The sequence below is a fragment of the Rhinolophus sinicus genome, linkage group LG06 (assembly GCF_036562045.2).
Source record: "Rhinolophus sinicus isolate RSC01 linkage group LG06, ASM3656204v1, whole genome shotgun sequence".
NCBI classification, from domain to species: domain Eukaryota; kingdom Metazoa; phylum Chordata; class Mammalia; order Chiroptera; family Rhinolophidae; genus Rhinolophus; species Rhinolophus sinicus.
The window spans coordinates 1,788,150-1,806,813 of NC_133756.1; the positions used below are offsets into that span (position 1 = coordinate 1,788,150).

The 18,664-nt window shown below is 43.6% G+C and overlaps 1 protein-coding gene across 18 annotated transcripts in view; it reads right to left on the reverse strand.

Annotated features, from left to right (window-relative positions):
• Positions 1–18,664, reverse strand: part of KIF1B (kinesin family member 1B) — a 130,533-nt gene that overhangs the window by 12,337 nt on the left and 99,532 nt on the right. For 10 of the 18 annotated variants that reach the window (XM_019746689.2, XM_019746686.2, XM_074334073.1 and 7 more), the window contains 9 exons: positions 18,362–18,524; positions 15,862–15,952; positions 13,661–13,779; positions 12,977–13,032; positions 10,811–10,919; positions 9,446–9,512; positions 8,388–8,472; positions 6,348–6,453; positions 660–774 (listed from right to left, as the gene is read on the reverse strand). In XM_019746689.2, the coding sequence (XP_019602248.1) occupies positions 660–774; positions 6,348–6,453; positions 8,388–8,472; positions 9,446–9,512; positions 10,811–10,919; positions 12,977–13,032; positions 13,661–13,779; positions 15,862–15,952; positions 18,362–18,524 (911 nt within the window). Of the gene's footprint in view, positions 1–659; positions 775–3,724; positions 3,752–6,347; positions 6,454–8,387; positions 8,473–9,445; positions 9,513–10,810; positions 10,920–12,976; positions 13,033–13,660; positions 13,780–15,861; positions 15,953–18,361; positions 18,525–18,664 lie in introns of all 18 variants that reach the window. The other 8 variants (XM_074334070.1, XM_074334066.1, XM_074334068.1 and 5 more) reach the window with 1 other exon arrangement.

The following is an 18,664-nucleotide window of genomic DNA, read 5'->3' on the forward strand; positions in this document are numbered from 1 at the left end:
AGACAGAAGGGGGCTCCGTTAGATGCAGACAGAGCATCTGTGACAAGAGTCTGTGCATGATGACATTGGGGAAGCTGGTTCCAGAAGTGGGGGCTGGAGGGTTTCAGCTCCACCAATTATTTCAACAGCAACTCAGCAGATAACGTGGGCAAGATTAGCTGATGTTCCTTGCAGATACATTTATTTTTCACAAAATGTTTTCAAGGTGTTTTTCTGTAATAATGGCTAATACATATTTTTATTATGTGCCAAGCACTGTTTTAAATCCTTTTCAATGACATCTCAACAGCTAAGTGGCAGCACAGGGATCTGAAGTCAGACAGGCTGGTTCCAGGGTCCATGCCGCTGACTGCTACGAGGCTCTGTTCACCACCACAAAAACAGGAGGGGAAGTCTCCTTAAAATCACACATTCTTTGAAGAACGGTGATCAGGCTACTAAAGCTGGAATAAAAGTGATGTGACTTTTTAATTCAACAGAGACTAGGAACAGAATCTAATATAATCAGGACAGTTAGCAAAGTACAATAAAATAAATAACAATGTGGAGGGAGAAAGGAGGACAAAATCGGTTGAATCTTTCTTCCCCATTTCCTGCTGTAACCTGCCCATTGCTCAGGGCTGACTCTTCGTAGTGACTCAAGTTCTGGGTCTCCTCACCTCTAGGTAGGCCGACAAGGTCATGTAAATCTTTTCCCCATATGGTGTCACTCGGTTCAATAGGAGGGAGTTGTGGAGGGAGCTGTCCCACACAGCCTCGAAACGGTAGAAAGTCCTACAGAAAGTCAGAAAGGCAAGGGAGTCATCTGAGAGAAGCTGCGGTCACCTTAGTCCAGGGACTGTGACTGTCAGTGACACTACAGGATCCTGCGCCAACATTTCCAATGTATCGCAATCTAACAACAGAGCAGAACCTTTATCTCCTAGAAGGAGAAGGGAGGCCCCCTTCCTCTTGCCCCCACCCTCCCATCACCAAGGAGCACTTAGCTATGCTATTTTTTAGGGTGGGGGGGCAGGCGGCTAAGCCTGCTTCTCTTCTGCCCGTCAACATAAAAATAGTGAGCTCACCAAAGGGATTAAGATGGAAAGGATAACTAGGAATGGGCAGAAACTGAAAGAAGAAAGGAAAACTAAGTATGCTTCTCTGTCAGTCAATGAGAACAGGAAGCAAATACTCAGTAGTTTGTAAGCTGCAGTCTTCCTATCTCAATCCAGTTCTGCTGAGCCTCAGAAATGTCACAAACATGTCTGGGAGGATTAATGGAGGAAACAGTACGGAGAGGCTTGTTTTAAATAAAAAAACTAAGAAGTCATGCTTAGCTGACGTTTCAGTGAAAGAGAATGATTTTTAACAGCAGAGCTAGCCAACTACTATCTGTCAGCTTTCCAAAAAATTCATTTGGAAATCGATCTTACGTTTACACTAGAAGCCTGATTTAATAAACACCATAAACTGTTTTTTTAAGTTGTTCTAATAGTTTTCTTTTTACTACTGGTAAAGCACCATAGACCACAGAACACACCATAGACCATGGCAACTGACAGGAAACCTTCCAGTTCCGCACGTCTTGTCTGAAACACGGTGCTGAGTAACAGCAGGGACACAGACCGACTCCAACTCTACCCCCACCCCGTCTCCCTTCTCAGCCCCCGTAACTGGTGTCGGGGAAGACACCTCGTCTACTTCAGCAGAGTGATGTCCTATCACCATTACCTCTCCCATCACCGCTAGCTCTCTGCACGTGTAACACACCTCATCTGACGCAACTAGAAAGTTTACACACCTTGTTCCTTGGCCGACACATTCCTCCTTCCTCCTTCCCAAATGGTAACCTCGCTGCTGGTATCTTTCTGGATTTCCTATGACAAATAGCGGGCATATCTTATCTCTAAACACGCTGTCATCCTTCTTTCGCCAGAAACGATCCCGTTGAAAACAAAACACTTCTAGAAGAATTCCTTCACCACACCTCATCCTCCAAGTGCCAGTGTGTGAAGCCTGCTCATTTCACTTAGTAGCTACTTCTGGACCTAAGTCTTCTTGAAGCACCTGACACTCTCTCAAACATCTAGCTTTTGGGGCAGCATGTGTGGATCATGAAAATTCTTTACCAAGACACCAAAGGAATATAGAGACAACCAGACCAACTAACAAGACTAAGATGGAGAGAACAACCAAGAGACCCAAACAGCAACCAGGACGAAGAACTCCTTCTGCAGCCCCTGAGCCCAGCAGGGAACCCTTTATGTATCCAAAGCCCTGTTTTGATCAAACCTTCCCTTTAATTTGGTCTAAGACAAATTCTAGTATTGGGTGGTGATCTCCACTATTTCAGCAGGAGCCACCCTAGGGCTCTGTCACCCTGAGACAGCTCTTTTTATCGTGTCCCTGTTTGTCGAGGTACCTGGAATGGGGCCTACCTGTCGCATCACAAGGTCTGGATACACCTGTGCTCAAGTGAAACCAACCCCTCTTCTTGGAGGGAGGGCATTTATCAATATGGATACTTGACAGAAATTCCTGTCACTGCTGCCTGTCATCTGAAACTTAACTTAGCGAGTCCCAGTGCCACTAGTTAGGTTTTATGGCTCTTCCAACTGAGGCAAATGTTTTGAATTTGTGTAAGAAAGGCTCTTCCCATTTCTGTTTTCAGGTTAAGTTTTCACTTAACCTAAGAAAATTTCACAAGCAGAAACTTGGCTAACACAAAAGAATTTTTGACTCCACTGAAATCTTCCTGTATGGGGGCGCGGGGGGGTTTCCTTTTTCTGTTTTGTTTGACGCGTGGGAATTCCTGCAGCACATTCTTTTGGAATACCCACCAAAGGAAGCAATTCTTGAGACTGGCTGCAAGAAATACAACCCAGACTGGTGAGAAATGTCAACTGAATCAAGCTAGCAAGATAATTTAGGGTTAGAAACAGGGCTGGATCCTGAGCCTCATTATCCTGCGGGGCTCCTATGCTGGTGAGGAAATGATCTCAAACGGATTTCTCAAAATGTTCTGACCAATGGCAGTGTGCATGCACGCACGCATCTAAAAAAAAAAAAGATAATATTTTAGGCTGTATTGTCATGTTATCACTTTCTTCCTCCCCTAAACCAGATAAAGAGACAGATGGGAACAGTTTTTTTCACCACTGAACCAGTTTTTTTCTATTCCAAAGAAGAAAATAAATAGGTGAGACAAGCAGCCCTGACAAGAGAAAAAATTTAAAAATAAACCAAACATTTCTCACAGACTCAGTTATCCAAATAACTAAATTGGTCTCTATTAGCTGGTAGGACAAAACAAAGGAAAAAATGAACAATTATGCGAAGCTACATACAGTCCAACAAACCTTTCAAGCTTTTGACAGAAAGACAAAGAACAGAAAACAAAGCCTGAGATTCCATATGGAATGAGGGGCATCACATTCCATTTTGTGATATAGAAAGGAAAACGCTGAAGTGGCGTAAGGATAAAATGGGCAAGTTTACAAAATGGAATGAGAAAATGACAAAAAACTCTACAAATCATTTAAAAAGCTCTAAGTGAAATTGTACACACATCAGGAAAAACCAGGGTACCCTGGGTGCAGAATTAGGGTCTAGCTCTACTCCACGTTTGCTCAGGCTTGCGTGGGGGAAACGCTAAATTAAAACAGCAGTCAAAGCAATGTAAGACATAAAGCATTCTGATGAACTAGAATGTTTATGTGCAAAAAAAGCAAACAGAAAATACCTAGGAATATCCTTATCAAGAAAGAGCCTGCAAAAACACAGAAAAAGTTTTTGTTAGTGCAGCAAGAAAAAAAAAAAAGAAAGAGAAAAGTGGAAGAGAAAAAATATAAAGACAAATTTGCTGTTAAGCAAAGTGAATTCAAGTGGACAGACAATAAACAGAGAACTCCACGGGACACAACTGGATAGAGGGCTTACAATGACATGGTCTCTCTCCTGAGACATTCAACTAAGGAAAATACTGGGCCTAGAAGGGAACGTGGAGACAGCCTCTATTCATATCCCATTTGGCGGTAAATGAGTACTGAAAACGGCAAGAAGTTGCTGTGGAGTTGAGGGAGAACAAGTCAATTGGGCAACATAAATGTAGGTCTGGGAAGAAAACAAGTAATGGCCTTTGTCAGTCACACTCCACTACTGATATATCAGAAAAGCCCTCTAACATACAGATGTAATACACCCAACTTGGAGTTCTCTAAGTTTAACTGTAAACATTAAACCTAGGCAGATAGAATCAAAGGTCTCTTAACCAAACTCCATTTAGCAGCTTAGCACATTAACTTAGGCTCACCATATCCCTAAAGTAGAAAGACTGACGTCCACTTCTCATTGAACATTCTAAACTAGAGAGATCGCATACACCCGGGCTCTTTGCTCCAAAAAGGTGAGCAGCAGGCAGGCTTATTGTCAGTAGTATTTGGTTTCAAACCTGTTTATGCAGCTGTACTTGTTATTGTAATTCTCTAATTTAATTAAATATCAGGCAAATCAGTGAGACATCAGGGCAAAAAGAATTTTTTAGTGTGAAACAAAACTAAGTGTGAAAATTCAGTTGAGTGTTTTTAGATATTTAATAATGGCGAGTTGTTAAAAAAACAGCAGTTAAGTTTGAGTGAGATGGATGTAAAAAAAAGGCACAAATAAAAATTTAAATGATAAAAAGTTTAAAAGATTTTGCACTTAGATTTTCTTCTTACGTTACTAGTTCTTGTTCCACCAAAGTGAAAATCATAGAAGATGAATTATGGATGTGGTTTTGCAAGAAAGACACCAGCCATCCATCCAACAAATGAGACTCCAATGAAAGAGAAGGCCTTGGCCCTACATCAAGAGCTTGACAAATTAATGTACATTTATATAGTTTAAATTAAATAGAAAATGTTTAAAGTGCGTATCTTTTTATTATTCTTGACATCTGCCAGCTTTGCTGATTAACTCTAAGTTTTACTATGAAAAATAAGCCGCTTCTAACAAAGCCAAGCTCATCTCCTGCAGCATCTGACCTGTGGCTGGGCATGAGCCAGGGACTTCTGAAGGATACTCGAATGTAAGTGAGTTTAGCACAAGCAGCATTTCAGGCAAACACCACCTTTCCCTGTGTATTTTGCTAAGCACCTCAGGGAAATTTAAGATGTATTTCTCATAGTTGCAAAGAAAATGTGAATGCCAGCTGAATATTTGCTGTATATGTCCGTCAGAAGAGAGAACACTATGTGGGGTTACTGCTGACTTTAGAGAAATGGTATTTATTATTCAAGATTTTGCTCAGGAATAAGCCAGGGAGAGTCCAGGAAGCTTTCTTCATCTCTGCCGCTCCCCCTCCCCATACACACACACCCTCTCTACTTTATCCCCCCACTCTCTCCACAGCCCCTGCCAGCTCCTCTTACAGGCAAAAAGCAGACGTTTCTTTTTTCTCTTTCCTATGCAAAACTATATAACACAAGTAAACAATGGGAAAAAAAAAAATCAACCCTGGCCCAAACTTTTAATTGTTTCGGTCTACTGTCTTTGCCTCTCCCTCTTCCCAGCACAGATAAGAGCTAGTTGTTCAGGAGCAGACGAAACACAGAGAAGTCCTATAACGCAAAGGCAGTGTCCAAAGCCCATACTGGAGCACACATGCGTCCCAGGCCTTGCTGTGTGAAGAAAGGGAACCTCTGTGCACAATCTCCTGTCCTGGGAGGTACGTGGGCCCAGCACACTGACTTCCAGGCTGACGAGGGACAAGTAGAATGCTTATGGACTTTATGTACTCTGTCATTGCTTGGTTATAAAATGGAATTTAAGGGGAATTCATTTAAAATTAAAAATAAGATAGAATTCATTATTTGTAGCAGCCAAGCTTGTTCAGAAGAGTTTATATTAGTTTATCGCCTTTACGCAGAAATAAAAATGAAAAACACATACTGAGACTCCTCAATCGTATACTAGCAGCAGCAAAGACCACTGGGAGGCCATGTTCCCAAGGACACTCAGGACTGAGACCTTTCTCCATGGCAATCATTTCACAGGAAAACATTTTCAGTCTCAGCAATAACTAATTTGTACTTTTAAAGCCTTGACAACACGCTGAGTTTTCCTTCTCTGCTTTGTCTCTTTTCCTGTGTTACATCTACCCCAACTCCACATGGGCTAGAACGTCTGTTCTGTGAGGGGGACCGACACGTCCACGTGTCTCCTATTATTTACTTACTTATTTGGGAGAGCAGGCTGGGCAGAGGAGGAACAGGGTTTCTGAGGTGCAGAGAGTTAGTCTCTTCACCTGAGTGGGAGTCCCTAACGAACCGGGAATCTAATGGGGCCCCCAGGGCTGACTCAGTGCACTCCTCAGGGAGCCCCACCTGCTGGAGTTGTGCGACGACTTCAGGTACTTGGCAGAGATGATATTTAGGGAGAGGATGGCGTCAACAGCAGCTTCGTCTACCTCGGCCTTATTCCTAATCCGGCCTAAAATAAATAAAGAAACCAGAACATGGGTATATTTAAAAATGAAACAGAAATTCAGTAAACCAAAACGAGACTTAAATCTTCGCATCACTTCAGGTGCTGGAAGGGTCATTTGGTTAACCGTACAATGATCTCCATTCTTCTCCATATTCTGTCCCCCCTTATTTCCCATGTTGAGTCAATTGTGAAACTTTATTGATTAGTTTTTCAAAGAGTTTTTCATATTCAACTTTTATTTCCAACATCACTGCCCTGCTCACAAAGGTCATGCCCCTCCGATCTGGAACACTGCACTAGCCATTTAACCTGTCTCGCGGCTGCTCACATTTCCCCCTTTCCAATCCATCCTACATTCACCTGATATAAATTTCTTAAGCCACTGCTTTCATTCTGCTACTTTCTTGTTCAGAATCCTACAACTGTTTTCACATTATCCTTAGGGGATGTAGCACGGCACAGCTTAAGAGTGCAGTCTCTGGAGCTGGACTGCCTGGCTTCAAATCTCAGCTCCAACACGCATTAGCTGTGAGGCCTAGGCATACTGCTCCACCTCTCTGAGGCTCAGTTTCCTCATCTGTGAAGTGGGAATTACAATTCTTCCCTTATATGACTGTAATGAGGATTACGTAAATCCATATTTCTGGAGCATTCAGAAAACACCTGTCACATAGTAAGCACGATGTAAGTGTTAAAAAACAAGCAAATAAATCATAGGATTTTTCAAGAAGGCCTTAGTAACTGCTGTCTCTGCCCTTTCTGGTCAGAAAGCATCTCTTCCATTTTGTGTAATAGTGTTCCATACAAAAATTAATTTTGAAAAAGCCTGGAAACCACTGTCCCAGATAGGAAAGAGTAAAATCTTCCTCCCAGGGGTTCTTACTCTGGTCCAGACACCCAGGGGGTCTGCGGATAGAATTCAGGATGTCTGTGAACTTGAACAGGAAAAAAAAATTACAACTTCATTTTCATGAACCTGTAACTGCAATTTGGTATTTCCTTCCATTATAAAGGGAGGGGACAAACCAAAGGAGAGTCCGCAGTGCTTAACACTCTGTCCCAGGAGAAACCACAGATGTTTTCATACCACGCTAATGTAAAATATCTTGACATTCATCACTACTTTGAATGATAGAAATTTAATTAACCTGCTGCTTATTTAATGCATCAATAAAGAGCTTAGATTACAAATTTGTTTAGTACTTTAACAATTATATTTCAATATTATTAGTTCCCTTTGTAATCCTAGGTATTTTATTTTCTACACTTAAAAACAGAATTCTGAGGCTTCACCACGGCCAAAGGGCTCAAGGCGACAAAAGGCTCCGAACCCCAGCCACACCATTCTAAAGCTTATACTGTGGGGCCGATTTGTTTCTTCTCACTACATCTTAGCTTATTTCTCTACTCTGGCCATGACTTTCCAGATATTTGCATGATAGACGTATCCCTGACTCTCTTCAAAATGTTTCCATGTGTGGAAAACAAAACAAAACAAAACAAACAAACAGAACCCCTCTAATTTCTCTGGAATCTATTTTGATCCTCTCCCACAAGCTAATCCCGTTCTCTTGGGTCCTTTTTGTTGTGAAACCTCTTATCACAGGTCTTCTCCCCTTATTCTCATTTTGGTACTTAGCTCTCAGACTGCTCTGTACATTTACATGTCGTCTCTTCCACTGATCTGCGAGCTCACAACGAGCAGAGGCGTTTAGCATAGGACCATTCCCACGGTCGCGGAGCAAAATAATACTTGCTTGAATAATGCAGGCCTAATGCCGGAGCAGAGAAAACAGAGTAGTTCCCCACCCAGGGCCTCTGTATTCTCCACAGTCTGCATTTTCCAGGACCGTCTACCACACAGTCTCTGCGCTCCAAATGCAATAACATGGTCTCGGAAGAGCCCAGCTCCGTCCACAATGACGGAATGTACGCACCTACCACCAGCTCACGGACATCCTTCCAGTGGAGCTCGCTGCCCTTCTCATGGATGATGGTCACAGTGATCCTCCGCTGGATGCCCTAGGAAATGGAACACGGAGCAGTTTAGCTGGACAACCTATTGTTTCCTCTGGTTTGTTGTTTCTGGATTGTGTGGTGTGGGAGTGGGCAGGAAAGAGAGGTGTGAAGAGAGAGAGAAAATGCTGTCCAGTTATTCTGAACAAAGGGACACAGGTCAGGGGCTGAGGGAGAGCCAGGTTCTGAGAAGGCTTTAAGAACAGAGGCCCATGGGGTGGCTGGATGGCTCAGTTGGTTAGAGCGCGAGCTCTGAACAACAGGGTTGCCAGTTCAATTTCCACATGGGCCAGTGAGCTGTGCCCTCCACAACTAGATTGAAGGACAACGATGGAGCTGATGGGCCCTGGAGAAACATACTGTTCCCCAATAATCCCAATTAAAAAAAAAAAGAACAGAGGCCTAGACTGTACGTCCAGAGTATGAGACCCCAGCTCCTATGCACACAAGGGTCATAAGCATTTTTCAGTACTGACTGAATCTACTTTCGAGTCACCAAAATATTTACCAAAAGGGGACCTACATTCCTACATTTCATAGCCAGATTTTCAGTCCACTGACACCTCATCTTCTATCCTCATTAAGAACTTTTGGCTATGAAAGCAGTTTCCAGACATAATGCAATGACAATTGTATACAATGACATGGAGGCTGCATGAATTGCAGTAACTGAATGAAACAAACTCTTTTTCAAAATAGCTCTTCTAAAACATATTAGGTTGGTGCAAAAGTAATTGCGGTTTTTGCAATTTTTTTTTTTTTAAACCTTTTAAACCTCAATCACTTTTGCACCAACCTAATATATAAAAGCAAGGGTATATATAAACCAAAGGAAAAAAAAGAAAAAGGACGGCAATGTCCTCCCCTCTCCAAATCCCCTTGAAATGGCGAGGAAAAGCAGAGACTCAGAGTTGTTTCTTATTCCAAACTCATTGTGTGTGTCTTCTCTCCTAGGCCCTCGTTTGCCCCTCATTAGTACCTGGTGAAGCAGAAATGTGCCCTGGCAGGGCAAGCCTGCTGTGTGGTCAACCACAGCTGGGATGTACCTGTAAAAATGGAAACGCGAGAGAGAGGAGTCAGAACGCTCGTGCTGACTAAGGGCCACGCCCTGAGCAAGCTCCTCCCTGGCTGCCGTCGGCCTCAGTGGTCTGTGCTCTTCTAAACTCCGATCCATGTCTTTCTCACCATTTGGGCATTAAATCATACAGCCATTCGCATCTAATAAACCTTTTCATATCTGTGTCTCATGACCCTTATCAGACAGATATTCCATAAATAATGTATAACTGCAGTGGCAAGTGGGAGGAGGTGAGAGATCATTTCAGGTTCTAGGTCATTTTATAAGAATCAGAAAGAAATGAACTCAGTAGAAACTATTACCGTAACTACCTCTCCCTCCTAATGCAACTTACAATCACATTATACATCTGTCTATGGAAGGTTAAATTCCTTAAAGCAATGTCTTTACTAACAACGATATCAGGACCGACAGAGCCATACCTCACACACAGTAGGATCTCAATGTTTCATGGAGATGATCGGACGTTGGCACTTAGCATTAAACAAAGAGGCCCATTAGGGTAACATGTATCCCCTACCCTCTACATTATCTGATACAGTCCCTGGCCTGTTTTAGGAGGGGATCTCTTTTATTTGCATTTTTCCAAAAGTATTTTAGAGACAACTATAAACAATAACTCACTTGCCACTCACTTTAACAGCTCATACAGAGAAAGTAAGCTGATGCTGCTCATTCTGAGCTAAGACAATGGTCCTCAACTCGGGGTGATTTTGTTCCCTAGGGGACATGTGGCAATGTCTGAAGACGTTTCTGATTGTCACAAGTAGAGAGGAGGTGCTACTGGCAGCTGGTGGGTAGAGGCCAGGGTTGCTACTAAATATCCTACAATGCACAGGACGGCCCCTGACAACAGAATTATCTGGCCCAAAATAGCACCAAGGCTGAGAAATCCTGGTCTAGGGAAACGCTCTGTCCGCTAAATCCCCTCACTGAGATTATTTACGTAAGTCTTGGCCATATAACGTGCAATATGCTTCCGATGCCCTTTGCTTTGCTGCTGATAAAACCCACTATGTAGGTTGTCTTCCCTCATAAGACAGCACCTGTCTCCACCTTAACAAGAAGGTAATTACTGAACTAGTCAGTTATCTGACAAACATCTGATTCAAAGAATAATACCAAGACCACCGAACTTCAATTCAGAACTGGAATTTGACAGTGACAGTGGTTCAGGAAGCTGAACACAAGAGCGACTCAAAATCATCACATTTTCTCCTTTTGAAAAACGCTGCCTTATTTAACAGTTTAGGAAGGTGGACTTACTCTCCTGTAGGCTCCAGTTCACTGATCTCAAACCAGACCAGCAGATCGTACTTGCTCACGCTCTGGCCAAGGCTGGTTTTGCTCATGGTGTTTAACTTGGTGGCTGGAACTTCGAAAAGTTTTAGAAAATGTCAAAATCTGATCCAAGTCTACTCAGTGAAAGTATAAGCTTCTCTAATATCAGTCTTTAAGGACACACTTAGGTTGAAAGGCAACAAGAATCAGGGGACAGATATCAACACAGAAGACCAGAAATACTGTATCAGTCCCTCTAAATTCAGAGAACAAGGGAAATGGAGAGACAGTAGCTTTCTCCCTCGCAACAAACTGTACCCAACGATAAGGAAACAGGTTTGTGTGGCGTCCATGGGCTGACACCACCATTAAAAAAACCTCCAGGCTCTCCCATTCTGTGGCATGCCGAGCGTCATAACCACGTGGGAAAGACCAGCGAAGTGGGCAGAGCCTCGCACCTCACAGCTGGGGTGGGCGAGGGAAGACCCATCCTCCAACCCAGTGGTGCTGGATCTCCCTGCACGTCACCTGAGGATGTTACAGATGGCAAAGCCCAGGCCACACCCCAGGCCTCACCCCAGGCCAATGAAATCACAATCTCGAGGGCCAGGACTGACTCCTCTGGGAGGTTTGAACCCCCTCAGGTGATTCCAATGTGCAGACAAGTTTGGGACCCCTGGTCTAATCTCTAAATACAGGATTCTGTAAATGATCTCTTATCACACATTTTCTTCAGATTTAAATTCCATATTTTTAACTGCACTGATGAAATATGTTAGCCCAAAACCCAGTTATTTCCAAGAATTTCAGATTCTACATGGCAGGCACTCTGAAACACTACCCAGAAATTCTAAAATCTGGCAACACAGAGAGGGTTCTATGTTCAGGACCCGAGAGCCCGGGAGTGAGAGCTCAGTGACTTGGGATCTACACTAAACAGCTATGTGACTGAGGCTGAGTCACTTAACCTCTGGGAGTCCGTCTCCTCATCCATAAAATGGAGATCATTAATATTTAGTCTGCCACTTCAAAAAGGTGTTATGAGGACCCACTGACACATGTCTCGAAAGGGGTTTTACGAATCCCACAGCACTGTTCAGATGGGCAGCCTATCAGCATTAGTCACCCAGCTGAATCCCCCATGAGCTGGTGACGCGAGTCAAGAAGAAAACAGGGTTACTGACTCTGGTAGTCATCTAAGGGTCAGAAAGTAAAAACCAAAAACCATCTACTGGTAAAAATCTGTAAAATCAAAAATACTATGGCAAGGAATCCAAACAAACCAACACAAGGAGTCCCTCACCCTAGGGTGACGTGAAAGGGGCACCAGGAGAGGGTGCTTCCTAAAATCTCTGAAGCAAATGTGATGTGACCTTGACAATGTGCTGAACTCTACATTCAGCTCAAGTAACAAACAGAAAGGTTAGTGTTTTATACACAGGGAGCCAGGCTTTAGGACAAGCCCCCAAGGGTGGTTCCACATCTAAGGCAGAGCAAATTTAGCTACTAACCATCTCGTTTAGGTACCCTCTCGCTCTGGCAGCTGGGCACTGGCAGAAAAAGGAAAGGCAGCACGGGGTCAGCCCCACCCTGGAAGGTGCCAACAGCAGAGCGCGCGAGCACACGGGCATGCTGGGAAAGTATGTCCAAGACATGCACATTCACACAGCCAGAGGCGAGAAACCGGATCAACTCAATCTTTCTCTCATGGTCTGAAGGCAGAGGGGAGTACACGGGTGGAGAATGAGCAGAGGATGGGGTGGGAATGTGGTAAACGGGCAAGGAGGAAAAAGAATGAAAATAAACAAAGAAAAGTCAAAACAAGATAAATGAGCATGCAGAATAAATTTAATATGCAAAGCAGTGCCCAGTCATCTGACAGCTACAAAGCGGACAGATTTAGTAACATGGAGCTTAGCAAAACCTACAGTAAGAAGACCAGAGAACTGGCAGGAAGAGAGACCTATTGTTTCTTAGTTCTTATTTTAAATCAGGAGCCAAGAATTCTAGTTCCTGCCAGATACAAGAATACATAAGGATACACAGAAGCGCAGCAGGAAATCTGAATATGATTTTTCTCTGAAAAGCCATTCAGAATAGGAGATGTATTCACGCAGAGAACACCATGCAAAGAATGCAACTGGAGCTCACCTGGCTTGGAGAGTGGCATGGGCGGAGGGAAGAATCGTCGAGACGGCTGAGGCGGACTGCAAAGGAAGGAAGACAAAGTTCTTCAAGACCAAAGAGCCCACACTGGTATTAACAGCACATTTAAGCCCCCTTAGGACAGAATGTTTGTTCTTCCAACTCTGGAAGAATATCAGATACCAGACATTATCCCACACACAGTAAAACTGAGGCTAAGACCTTCTAATAAAAGTCCCCTTCTAAGTCCTTGCTAATAAGTGAAATAAAATCTTTCTGTTAACACGGACACTCTGCCATCACCCCAGGTCCCCCTCGTTGCTCTCCTCACCAATGTGACACCTCCACTTAGAGTTTATGCTTCATACAGTTCTGGGTGGTTAGGAACGATTATGCACAATTTTCACGTAATAGCCCCATCACCTCAACTTTCTGCCCTATTCACAGTCTCTTCCTACAAAAACATGCTCCTCGGGGTCACCTGGGCACCATTCCATGTGCTCTGCCTACAACAGTGATTCAGTGGTTTAGAAATAAGGTGGTGAAGTCTCTAACGAGGAAACATAGGCTAACATATAAAAGTGTGACTTAGTTATCTTAAGCCCTCAAAATATTTCCTCCTTTCCACCAAGTGACAATAACAACAGCAACAACATCAACAACAAAACCCTTTGCTCGTTTGGCCCAAACCTGTTCAGCTCCTGTCCTTGCAGGTGAAGTGGGTGCTGCTGATAATGCCCAAAGACTTCAAATACTATCGGCTTGGTTTTGATATATTCCACAAATGATTCAGTGACCTCCACTGCAATCTAGTAGGGCATAAAAACAGGCTAGATTAGGGAGAGATTCGTTAGAAGAAAATACACATATTGGCTGCAATCAGAACGTCAGCGCTTCTGAGTCCCCAGTATGTGCTACGTAACTGACTATGCAGAAGACGGAAAAGCGGCTCCTGTGGTTTCCATCTGCACATAACTTGACTGAGCGTCAGGCATTCCAGAACTTCCATCATTTGCCCCAACTGACCTCCGCCCTCCCTGCAGCCCTTCACGCATGTATTGTTTCAGCTCAAACTCACCTGCTCTCTCCTCTGTCACGCCTGAGGCTGGCCCAGGCTGCAGACCTTGCCATAGTTCCATACCTCTAAGTCATTCCTAGACTTCAAGGCCCAGCTCAAACAGTGACAATAAGAAAACATGACTGTTGACCACATGGCAGATACAATGCCAAGTGTAACCCACCTTTTCTTACTGATACTATACCCTTCAAGAAGTTTCCCCACCTCCTTTCTCCACCCAACCATCCACCCTCAACAAAAAAAGTAACTAGGGCTGGCCCAGTGGCTCAGGTGGTTGGAGCACAGTGCTCCTAACGGAGGTCGCTGGTTTGATTCCCACATGGGCCCGTGGGCTGCACCCTCTACAGCTAAGATTGTGAACAATAGCTCTCCCTGGAGCTGAGCTGCCGTGAGTAGCCGGAGGTCGGCGTGAGCTGCCATGGGATGCTGTGAGTGGCTGACCAGTAACCGACTGCCTCAGCAGTGAGGGGGTTTGGGAGGGGGTGCAAGGCTCATAATACCAGCATGGGCCAGGGAGCTGTGTCCTACACAACTAGACTGAGAAACAATGGCTGGAACCAGAGTGGGGGGGCAGGGGAGGCAGAGGAAGGGAGGAAAAAAAGAAACTCAAAGGATCTGTCTGTTAATGGAAATAGCTTTCCCTTCTCTGTACTCCCACTGCATTTAATGAGTACCTGTCTAACGTCTCTGTATCTTGTACTACTGTTGTTTAAAGAAGCTTTGCCTTTCCCGTCAACCGTGAGCTCTTTGGGGACACAATCATGTGACTCATCTGTGCATCCCCAGGGGAGTCAGGCACAGCCCTTGTGCACCGCAGCCAATCAATGCTTATCGGATACACACATACTAGTTATTTATATAATTAAATACAAAAAGAAAATATGTGCTTTGTGTTTGCATGTTCTGTTTTTGGATTGCCCTTTCCTCTCGTACTTCACAGAGAGTGGACGTGGTTAGCAAGAGAATGAGAGACACGTTGTGTAGTAGTGAAGATCCGGGACCCCAGAGCTGCACGTCCCTGGGTTCAAACCCCATCGCTGCCTCTTCCTAGTTTTGTAACCTTGGTGAGTGACTAACTGCTTTGTGCTTCAGTTAACTCAGCCCTAACATGGGGATTATCATCGTCTATAGTGTAAAGGTGAGGAGTAAATGAACTGAGATACAAAAAGCACTCTAACAGTGACTGACACAAAATAAGCTCTCAATGAATGTAGCTACTGTGATGAGGACGATGACTTTGGAATAGTTTGAATGAACCTTCCTAGAAGAGAGGGACGGTCTCTTTTCTTTCTCAACATATAAAAGAGCTATAAGGGGCATTAATAGATTAATCACAGTATCAGCTACAGGGAAAACAGAATCTGAACCTTAGCTACAAAAGGTATTTAATAGTTTCTATCTTATTTGCAACTGAACAATGTAAGTACCTTATGGTTTACAGGACAAGAAATACATTAACTGTAATAAAACTCATACTAAAATGCTTATGTTGCTAGGAAGGAGACACTAAAAACATACTACATTCAAATTGCTGGAAGATTTGATTGGCAGATCAGCCAAACACCACTCTTGGGGCCCATTGTAATTCAGACAAGAAGGCCAGGCGCTCTGCCCACCCACTGAGGATGAGCTCACTGCTCTGGCCACTCCCTCCATTGTCTGCTCTCCCCACGGAGAGGGGGGTTCTCATGGCAGCTCAGATGATCACCTTCCCTCGACTGAGAAAGCCAGAGGGAGCCCACTTGACTGTCTCTAACCACCCAAGGTACCACAAACATGAAATATGTCTGACAAAAATGTCCACGTCACTTACATTCTGCACATGATAGAAGCCCAGAGGACTTCCTCTGCCGTTGTTTTTGAGGGGTTCCGTGGAGAATGCTTCATCATGGCGATGCAAAAAGCTTAATAAAAACATAAGACACGTGAATTTTAAATGAAATGGTGTCATCAGGATCTATGTTTTAAGAGCTCGACTTGGATCCCATGGAAAGAAGCAGTCTACGTAAGCAGTCTTTAATTGGGCCAAGTTATCTACATTTCTTTGTCAAAACATTTTCCATCTCTCTCAGATAGCATTTTAGATGTTAGTTCAAAAGTGACTGAAAAATTAACTGACCCCATCACTTAGCTATGTCGATGTATATGCAAGAATGTGAAGAGTGAATTTAGTGAACTGTTGTTTCGTAGATTTCCATTGAGAATAAAAATTATGAAATCATTTTGTGTAGAAAGATCTGGCAGATTCAAGCTTGTAGAAGGCAGTTTTAGAACCTGTGGATGGCATACCTGCTGAGAAGTCTAAGACCAGCTACAAGGGGATGCAAATGTCACCTCCTACAGAAAATCTGTCCTGACTTACCCAGTTCTGTGTTCCCACAGCACTAGGGACCCGTTTTTCTTCAATAGCAATGATTTCACTGTTTTGCAATAATGTATTGATAAGCCTGTGTCCCCAGAAGACAGTATCTCCCACAAGGCTTGAAATATATATAGCAGATACTCCTGAATTACTTGTTAAATGTTTATTTGTTCTCGCAAATGGTGAACTTTTAATTGTTCTCTCTCCCTCCCTATTATTAGTCTGAGTTGAAAAGAAGCAGAGGATTAACGCATCCTCAATACAAAGATTTGCTGCCAGACAGAAATATCCATCAGAAAGGCACCCCACACACCCGCAAGAAAAAAGGGAAAAATACTTTTTGAATAAGGGCAGAGAGACCAGGAGTATGAACTCTGTCTTCCAAAGGCGTTCCCTGTGTCTGAGGACACCTGTCCTGTGCATGCTGGCCGGGGTTCCAAACCACGGATGCCACCTACGACCAGCACTGCAGCGTTCCCTACCCTCATGTACCTTTTCCTATTTTCTTTTTCCTCATTCTTCTACTTACCCCTCTCCCCTTCCTTCTCTTCTTACTGCTTTTCTTCTTCCATTTTTTCCCTCTCCAGACTATACACACTGTACCCACCAGAGGCCCCACGGGCAGCAGCTCATCTCTGATCTACACGCTTTCAATGCTCCGCTTGAAGCAGGTGCAAATATCCTGGGGTTCCACACCGGTGACACATGGAATCAGTCACACTGCTCTACAGCTGTGTCTTCCCTGTGCATGCCAGATGAGAGTTTATAAAACCCCCCAAAGAATTTGAGTCTTTTTTCAACATGAACCGACATGCCCTTTCCTCCAGGGCTAGCGCTAGGTGGAAGCTTTGCTGCTCTCTTTTCAGGAGATTTTAGGACAAAAGTCAACATACCATTGTCACTTCAGATATCAATTAACCAAGTAGGTTTTTTCCATAAACTACATCAGTTACCTGACTAGAACAGTAAAAGTTAAAAAAAAAAAAAAACCTAATTCATCTAGCTAGCTCCATCCCACCCTAAATTTGAGACATTTAGAGAAAATGCGTTAAATAGGCAAATTCAATACTACGTGGATAATACTGCAACAGTTATGTGTTACATCAAATGTATTAGTAGCCTGCTATGGAGTAATCACATTAACTCAGGACTTGGCTAAGCTCTACATAAAAGCAATGCTTTATAAACTGCATTAAGGCCCCTAGGAAGGGCATGACACATAATAAGGCAGAGGGATGGCAGAACCCCAAAGCAGCCTTTTGGTGGCACCAGTGGCAAACTGGACTTTAGGAATGGGACTTCATTCTCTTGTACTGTGGCCCTTTCCAAGTACTGCAAAGATATATTGATGTTTGAAGGTATTAGAACTTAAGTCTCAAAAAAACAGTTTTCCTAGAAAGGTTGCGAGAAGAAAGTACCTAGAGCATAGAGTTCAAGAGGGTTACAGGATAGAAAAAGCTTATGAGTGGATGAGAAATGAAAACTGTCACATCTTCTCTACATACTAGCTTTTTTTTTCAATTCATATACAATATTACTACTGTTCTTTATGTTATTTAAATTTTCCTTTTCCCAAGCACGAAAAGGGCAACTTGGTAACTGTATAACTCACTGCTTTGTTATTTATTAGTAAGACCCTTCAGCATGAAGAGCATTAAAACAACTAATAAACAGGCTTATTGGGATCAGAGCCTATATTCCTAGCAGAGGAGGACAGTCCACAATAGAACCTTCCAGCAGGATGTGTGGCCACACTCTTCCCCACAATGAACTCTGGTTCACTCCTTTACAGATTTCGGGTTCTTACTCCCATCTCCAGTGAAGAAAGTATTTCAGCTGGTCATTTCTCCCTCAAGAGCGTCAGTATCTCACCAATGGAGAGCACTCTAGCAGCACAGTGAGTGTATCAGCTGGGCTGCCAGCTAGGCGGCAGGGAGAAGGGCCGGCTTACTTGAACTGACAGAAGATATCCGCATACTCTGGGAGGATCCCACTGGCCTGCAGCACTGTGACGCGGAAAGTGAAGGCGCTGCCCAGTTTCAGGTGGTGGCCAATCTCTTCGGAGAAGCCTTCCATTACCATCTTCCCATCCAGCAAAGTGCCGGACTTCAAATCTAAAGAGGGTCAAATGAACATACACAGGGTTCAAATCACACACAGACCACCTTTCAAAGAGGAAAGAGTAGGGCATTCTTTCCACTCCTAGTGGAAGAAAGTGACCATCTCCCTTGACAGTGGTCAATATTTTTCCCTC